Genomic DNA, 8,155 nt, shown 5'->3' on the forward strand with positions numbered 1-8,155 from the left:
ATGTAACTAGAGATCTTTTATAAATAATATTTTATTATAAATACGTTTGTTTTTATGGTTAAAAACATCAGACAATTATATTTTCCGATTATTGTCAAACAAGCACAAAAATGATTGAAACAAAAGTAAAATTTAAAAAGCAGAAAATCAACAGGCCATCTGTATATTGATTAGCACTAAGGCATTAACTGCTACTAATTAGAATGGTAAAAAGTAAAGTTTAAAAAAATGGTTCAAAAGGACTAAATACATTTTGTGCTATTTGCTGGCCTATTCAAAATCTTAATCAACTTCCTCCATTCTAGAAGTGTCGTCGTCACCCTCAAGAACAGGCATATCTTCCTCACTCGGCCGAATAACATCTTCAACAGCTGAATCGTCATCATCAATGCCTGCAAAAAAGCAGAATTAACATTGGAAAATATGACTTTCTCTTGTAAATGATACTTTAATATACTTCCTAGTTTGTTTTAGTTATATGCATATGCTTGAGTGTCATGTGTGTATTTAATTTTAACTTACCAAGACCAAGTTTAATCATTCTGTAGATGCGATTAGCATGTGTTTGTGGGTCCTCCAAGGTAAACCCAGAAGATAATAGGGCAGTCTCAAATAGTAAAATCACAAGGTCTTTCACAGCTTTGTCATTTTTGTCCGCCTCTGCTTTCTCTCTAAGGGTCTCGATAATAGGGTGCAGAGGGTTTATCTCTAGGTGCTTCTTGGCAGTCATGTATCCCATGGTAGAGTTGTCCCTTAGAGCTTGAGACTTCATTATTCTCTCCATGTTGGCTGTCCAGCCATATGTACTGGTCACAATGCAGCAAGGGGATGCAACCAAGCGATTTGACACAACAACCTTTTTGGGGGAAAAATGTGTTATAATAACAGTTTAAGTTACATAATGAGGTCTGTTGAATAGGTTTTTTACTCATGAGGGATGCTTTTACCTTCTCAATCTTTTTGTCCAGTATGTCCTTCATGATTTTACAAAGATTTTCAAATGTAGTTTTTAGCTCTTCCTGCTTTTTCTTCTCCTCTTCATCTTCAGGGAGCTCCAGACCCTCCTTTGTGACTGACACCAGGTTTTTTCCATCATATTCTTTCAGCTGCTGAACACAGTACTCATCGATGGGTTCAATCATATAGATCACCTCAAGACCTGCTTTGCGCAGACGTTCCACAAAAGCTGAGTTGGCTACTTGTTCTTTTGTCTCACCTTTGAGGAACAGATAGAGTTGTGTTTAAATTAACTGGTATTTAAGATGGAGTGTTTATTTGATATACACCCATTTACACCCATGAGATAATGTAAAGCTACTAACCGGTAATATAGTAGATGTGCTTCTGGTTGTCCTTCATCCGAGACACATAGTCCTTGAGAGACACCATCTCATCTGCAGAACTGGAGGTATAGTACCGCAAAAGCTCAGAGAGCTTCTTGCGGTTCTGAGAATCCTCATGGATACCAAGCTGGAATAGAACAGAAAACATGGACCAATTCTGATATATCTCTGTAGGGTTGCTCTGTGTGCTCATTTTGAATCAGTAATGCATATCTACCTTGATGTTTTTGGAGAACTGCTCGTAGAACTTTTTGTAGTTGTCCTTGTCCTCAGCTATTTCAGTGAAGAGCTCAAGGCACTTCTTGACCAAATTCTTTCGGATGACTTTGAGGATCTTGCTCTGTTGCAGCATCTCTCTGGAGATGTTTAGGGGCAAATCCTCTGAGTCAACCACTCCCTTTATGAAATCTTATTAGATAAAATATAAATTAATTAGGCAATGTTAATTCAGAAATGTATTTCCCAATATAAATTTGAAAGTAAAATAAATATATGATTTGGGTGTCTGTTATCCAAATGTATAGTTATAACACAGTAACCAGAGGTATATTAGCACACTTACTAAGATATTCAGGCATTAGCTCCTCACAGTTATCCATAATGAAGACTCTGCGAACATACAGTTTGATGTTGTTTTTCCTCTTTTTGTTCTCAAAGAGGTCAAAAGCTGCCCTTCTAGGGACAAACAGCAAAGCACGGAACTCCAACTGGCCCTCTACTGAGAAGTGCTGTATTAGAAAGTTCATTCATTAGTCTTAGTTAGTCAGTTATTACCAGAAACAATGCAAAGAATGATATTTATGCTGATATTTATTCTAACCTTTACTGCTAGGTGATCCTCCCAATCATTGGTAAGGCTTTTGTAGAATTCACCATACTCCTCATTGGTGATGTCATCAGGGTTACGTGTCCAGATGGGTTTAGTCTTGTTCAGCTCTTGGGCATCAATGTACTTTTCCTTGATCTTCTTCTTCCTCTTGTTTTTGCCATCATTGCTGTCCTCGTCCTCATCAGATCCCACGTCCTCAATCTCAGGCTTGTCTTTCTCCTCGCCCGCTGCTGCCTCCTCCTCCTTCTCGCCCTCATCCAGGTCCACCTCCTTTTCTCTTTGCTTCTCAATCTATACAAAAATGATAGGAAAAGGAAAGGAAAATGCTTACATTATAACTATACAAAACATGAAGGTGTAGAATTTTCTTTAAACAAAAGAGGTGTTCCTAGAAATTTCAAAACCTGTATAAACACTCACAAAGAGAGTGATTGGATAGCCAATGAATTGAGAGTGTTTTTTAACAACTTCTTTGATGCGCTTCTCTTCGGTGTATTCAGACTGGTCTTCCTTCAGGTGAAGAATCACCTTTGTGCCACGACCAAGAGGGTCACCTGCGAATCCCAACCACAGACAATATAATTTTACATTTTGAAACAGTAGAGTTCTTAAACACAGTTATATTCTATGTCAGATATTCTTTTTGATGTCCTACCATAGTCAGGCCTCACTGTAAAGGAACCCCCAGCTGCAGACTCCCAGATATACTGCTCATCATCGTTGTGTTTGGTGATGACTGTGACTTTCTCAGCTACCAGGTATGCTGAGTAAAAACCCACACCAAACTGCCCAATCATAGAGATGTCAGCTCCAGCCTGCAGAGCCTCCATGAAGGCCTTTGTTCCAGACTTGGCAATGGTGCCCAGATTGTTGATGAGATCAGCCTTTGTCATGCCAATGCCAGTATCAATGATGGTCAGGGTACGGCTCTTCTGGTCAGGAATTATATCAATCTTAAGATCCTTGCAGGACTCAAGTTTACTTGGATCTGTCAAACTCTCATATCTGATCTTGTCCAAAGCCTGTAGAAACAGGGTAAAACCAAAATAAATATGTGTTTAATTAAGGATAGGTCCCCTTTTGAGTGGATCTTGCTTCAACCAAGGTTTTCTTTTCCTTGCCACTGTCACCTTTAGCTTGCTCTGGTTCCTGTAAGGCTACTCTGAGACTATGTTAAAAGCAATAGATAAATAAAAATGTAATTAATACAAAAACTGTCATATAAAAAATAGCTTCAAATTGGTTTTGTTCCCGGTCTCCCTTCTTCATATCTCCAAATTGTTATCCAACCTCAAATGATGAACTTACATCTGAGGAGTTGGAGATGAGCTCCCTGAGGAAGATTTCCTTGTTGGAGTAGAAAGTGTTGATGATTAGAGACATCAGCTGAGCAATCTCAGCCTGAAAGGCAAATGTTTCTACCTCCTCTTCCATCATCGGCTGGGCAGCTTTCTCAGGCATCTATGTTAAAAGATGAAAAAAAAACAATTTTTTAAAAACAACTTTTTCATCCTTTTATTTTACTTAAGGTCATGAGAAAATTTATTATAACTGATATTTAAGATAATCTATTTTGGGTGCTACTGAGATCAAGCCAAAAAGATTATGTAAAATTGAAAACAAAAGTAACTATTTCATAGTTAGTTTATAGGTAGTTTATTGTTTCCCCAAGTAATTCGTTTTTTGTTTTTTGTTTTTTTTAATCAAAAGGCATGGGAAGGCATGAGCTTTCATAAGTAGGCTAAGGAGGCATGCAAATGGATTCCAGCTGCACATATATTTTCACCTGTTAATTTTTGAATTGGAAGAGTGTCAAGTTCTGCATTCAATCATAAAATTATAATTTGGTTTAAGTTATCCCTGCTAGTCTGCTGACCTAATTTGTCTTACTCATGTTTCATAGTACTGCGTGCAGCTGCCATGCTCTTTGTCAAGACCTCTGCCATGTGCTCTCTAACTAACCTTCTATCATGGAGCTATTCATGAAAGATGCAAGCATGTTTTCTCTTGCTAATGAATCTTTTGTTTATAGGATATAAAAGATTTTGAATTAGTTTTTGAAAATATCTTGAATGCAATGTGTGATTTTAAGAATTACAATGGGTCATCCTATTTACAGCATTTCTAATTCAGAGTTTAAGTGATTACCAGTGAGACTTAGAAAATAATGCCTATGATTACCAGTAAGACTGCCTAGGAATGTCTATGGCTTGAATGTTAAATTTTCTAAGAGAATCACAAGGCAAACATTTAGTGCAACATTTCTCAAAACCTCATAAAAAAAGTAGCAGTGGTTTAACAAGCAGTGGTTTAACAAGCCTCTTACCTTCAAGTGTTTTCTATATGTTCTCTATACAATCTAATTTTCTTGTCTTGTGTGTTGAGCTGTGCTCTCTGCAGTTCTGTTGAATCTGTCAAGCAGTAGGCCTGCTTCAGTCTTTTTATACTTGGAGGTCAAGATTCTCGAAGCTCCCATTCAGAAGGTTCCAGAAGGAAGATCCACTACGGTGGACAGTGTATATGCATTTGCGAGCGGGGGTTTGGAAGGTGGTGGTCTATGTCCATGCACCATTTGTCCTTTTAGGGTCAAGGAGTCACAAGTGGTGTGTGTCAATCACAGTGAGAACCTTCCGGATTGCCAGTGGCATATGGGTCTGTCAGCGTCATAGCTTGGTGCGGTTCTTTCCTCTCAACGACACAACGACAGCATCCTATTGGCTATAGGAGTCTAATCTTCTGCAAATTTTCACTAGTGGCTAAATGTGCTGTTATTCACAGTACAGACTGTACAGATATTTTAAGCACATCACTATAGATATATAATTTCAGATTGGTCAGTGTAGTACTGTTTTCCTCAAATTGGTTTTACTGAAATATAATTGAAGGAGTCATGCATTCTAATTGTGCACTAAACCTTGTCTAAGCACACTTAAAAAATGTCAGCACATATTCATAGCTACATTTGGCTTTTTACGAGATAGGTGAATGATCAAAATGGTTAGCAAAGGTTAAAGTAAATGAAACAGAAGAATCTTTAAACTTTTTCTAATGCAAAAAATATTATCAGTGAACAGTCAGTCTATGACTATTCTTTCATTTTTCACTTTTTGATTATGACAATACAGTAATAACCAAAACAGTTTGTCTGACATACATTTCCGTGTTAGAGTATCTGATCAATAAACTGTTTCTGATTATTAAAGCCTAAACATAACTATAAACCAAATGGAATTTACTGAGGCATGCTATGACCATATACTACAGATGTTTGAAGGATGTTCGCTATATTCTAAGGATTTTTAGTGCTTTAACGCACGTTTTTTTTATAGACCAGAAGGTGGCACTGTGCTGTTACTTAGGAGCTTGCCTTAGATAAACCGCGTTGTTGATTTCCTGTTGCTTCCAGGACTTCGCCAGTGTTCTAGAAACGATCACCTAATTTCAATGCAAAAGGCTTTGGCATAAAAATTCTAGGCTAATGCATGCAAACGGCCTCTTTAAAAAGTTTGGCACCATTGTTACCTGATGTCTCTGTGTCTTAACTTTCATTAATTCTGTTAATTCATTGAATTTGTTCATAGTACCATGTTAAATCTTGAAATCTGTTTATTAATATAAATTTTGAATTCAGGGTGTTTCATTTAGAACCAACTCATAATGTATTGCTTATGTTTTACCTCCTCAGATGAGGACAGTTGGCTTTAGGACAATTGACTTTACCCACGTTACCTCTAACTTGGGGGCGGGGGGGATTTTAAAAATTCATATATTCATATATATATATATATATATATATATACACACACTGACATAAGCCTATAGAGTTTATTTTCACAAATGATTGTAGCTGGAGTAAGTTAGAATATTTACACTCAGAAGTGTTCCTCAAATACGTTTTCCTCTTTGGTTCTGTAAATATTATTGTCTATCATCAAAATAAAACTAAAGTTAGCTGGCAAGTCCATGGGTTCTAGCTATATATCAAAGCATGCGTCAATCGCCACTGGGAGACAAAAATCAATGGGATGTACCACTACTGTTATCAACACTTGGGGAACAGGGATAAATGAATCATATCTAGTTATGTTGCCCGAACAGTTCTGCTAATGATAATGGAGCTGAACAGAGGCCACCCAGCAATTCAGCCACACTGTTTCTGTAGTCTCTCCATCAGTTCCTTCTACCCACAGGCATTTCAGAAAATTCATAGAGCTTAAAGCATCAAACCAAACCACTAGGTATTGAAAACAGGTTTGAAGGATGTAAATAGATTGCTTACCTCCTCATAACTCTTTAAAGGATTAGTTAATTTTTTTATTTTTATTTGGTGAGTTCTTCCCTTTGATAAGGTAAATTCTTCAAGAATGTGAATCCCCCTTGGTAAAACTTCTGTTTATGGAGCCTTGGTTGTCAAAGGAAATCTAGCCTATAGCATGACTTTAATTTAACCTTTTGCACTTTTGACACACCCACTTAAATTGGTAATCATTTTCTGGGAGGTGAACATGATCAGAGGTTCAAAATTAAGTCTTGTTGCTGTTGAGAATGCTAATTATGTTGCAATGAACAATATTGAAATGCCAGGGTATAATAAGCATCATTTTGCACACTGGTTGCATGGCCAGTTACAGCATTGGAAAATAGTGCGGAAATACCCCTTCACATCCCAGCGAGACAGAGAAGTCCCTTAGATGTGTATTGTGTTATTTATTATTTGTTTGTGTTAAAATGCTTTTTTCTTCTGATAATCACTGATTTACTTGCAATTCAAATTGTAGAATCCAAAAGCATCTTAACAAAGGCATTCCAGTTGTCTATAGATCAAATTATCATTTAGGCCTACAAAGAAACAAGCCAATTCTTAAGGCATATAATTATGCTCTGAGTGTAGACTACTTGATGCCCTTGGCTGCCAGCTACACTCTGAACATGTAAGCTTTGCTATGAGATGATTCTTTAGCTTTTATTTATATACACTAGTATATTCTACATATAGCAGCAAATTAGCATGAAAGCCTCTTTATTGCTGGATGGTTGGTAAAGGGTTAGCTTAATGTGCTTGCTTTCTCTAATGACCAGAAGTTCTTTGCTTGACATGTAATTGGAAGGTTGTCTGTTTAAGCCCTTCCAGGTTGTTGAGCCTCTTAGCAATGCCCTTAACCCTCAATTGCTCAAGTTGTATTCAGTCGAAAACTGTAAGTTGCTTTGGATAAAAGCTTTAGCTAAATGTCATAAATGTAAAATGATGCTCCATGGCATAATGAAACGCTGTTTAGGTGGCCTGCTGGAGGCCTGTTGTGGCTGTGGGTGAGGATGATGATGTGTCCAAGTAGTCATTTACTGTATGGTCATAGCCTGGGGCCATAAACTGTCATAGGTTAGTGTTGTTACTTTTGACATAACCATAATAAAGGATTGTGAAGAATCAGTAGCGATTAGTAGAAGCGATGAAGACTTCCAAGACCAGGATCGGGTCATCAGAGCTCAACACCAGGCGATTAGTACCATCAGGACAGTTGTACCTTTGGGATCGCATGAAGAATAAATAGAACTAAATTTGCATTTGGCAGTGTATAGTTTTCTAAAAAATCACAGATGACTAGAAGCTGAATGAAAATATATGTATTTTGAATATGAAATTGCAGATTACTTTTAGGAAATAATGCAAAAAAAAAAAGAAAAAAAAAAAAAAAAGGAAAAATCCTTTTTACTGTTTACATTAGACACTGCTAAAGACTAACCTACAATTATGAGTGAAGCATAGGTAAAACCTCTTTGATCCCACCAAAGAAAATAAAGTGTGTGGCTCTACCTTTCCCTCTGTTCTGCTGACTGTCTTCCGGTTATATGACATGAAACATGCTGTCCTGCTGTTTGTGCTTCCCCATGAAACTGCCCTTGCTATACTCCTGTTAAATGTTTTTTATTAATCAATAAAATGACTATTAAATTCATAGCATTGGACAGGTGGTTTCACTTATCC

General features: G+C 37.1%; 1 protein-coding gene across 1 annotated transcript; it reads right to left on the bottom strand.

The window, feature by feature from the left end:
* Positions 1-13: 13 nt before the first annotated feature.
* Positions 14-4,804, bottom strand: LOC113569657 (heat shock protein HSP 90-alpha 1). Its single transcript, XM_026997619.2, has 11 exons — positions 4,499-4,804; positions 3,481-3,633; positions 2,828-3,194; positions 2,593-2,726; positions 2,164-2,463; positions 1,906-2,071; positions 1,561-1,751; positions 1,323-1,470; positions 948-1,216; positions 523-856; positions 14-392 (listed from the first exon to the last, which is right to left on the bottom strand). The coding sequence occupies exons 2-11, from the start codon at positions 3,631-3,633 to the stop codon at positions 283-285; spliced, it is 2,172 nt and encodes a 723-aa protein (XP_026853420.2). The 5' UTR covers positions 4,499-4,804; the 3' UTR covers positions 14-282.
* Between the last annotated feature and the right edge of the window lie 3,351 nt (positions 4,805-8,155).

The sequence above is a fragment of the Electrophorus electricus genome, chromosome 3 (genome assembly GCF_013358815.1).
Source record: "Electrophorus electricus isolate fEleEle1 chromosome 3, fEleEle1.pri, whole genome shotgun sequence".
Taxonomy (NCBI): domain Eukaryota; kingdom Metazoa; phylum Chordata; class Actinopteri; order Gymnotiformes; family Gymnotidae; genus Electrophorus; species Electrophorus electricus.

Excerpts from the sequence above, each read along its gene's own strand:
- LOC113569657 (XM_026997619.2), bottom strand. The coding sequence starts at position 3,633 with ATGCCTGAGAAAGCTGCCCAGCCGATGATGGAAGAGGAGGTAGAAACA. Across the intron at positions 2,072-2,163 it reads AGGATCACCTAGCAGTAAAG|CACTTCTCAGTAGAGGGCCA; the intron begins GTTAGAATAAAT and ends TTTCTAATACAG. Across the intron at positions 1,752-1,905 it reads GCTAATGCCTGAATATCTTA|ATTTCATAAAGGGAGTGGTT; the intron begins GTAAGTGTGCTA and ends TTATCTAATAAG.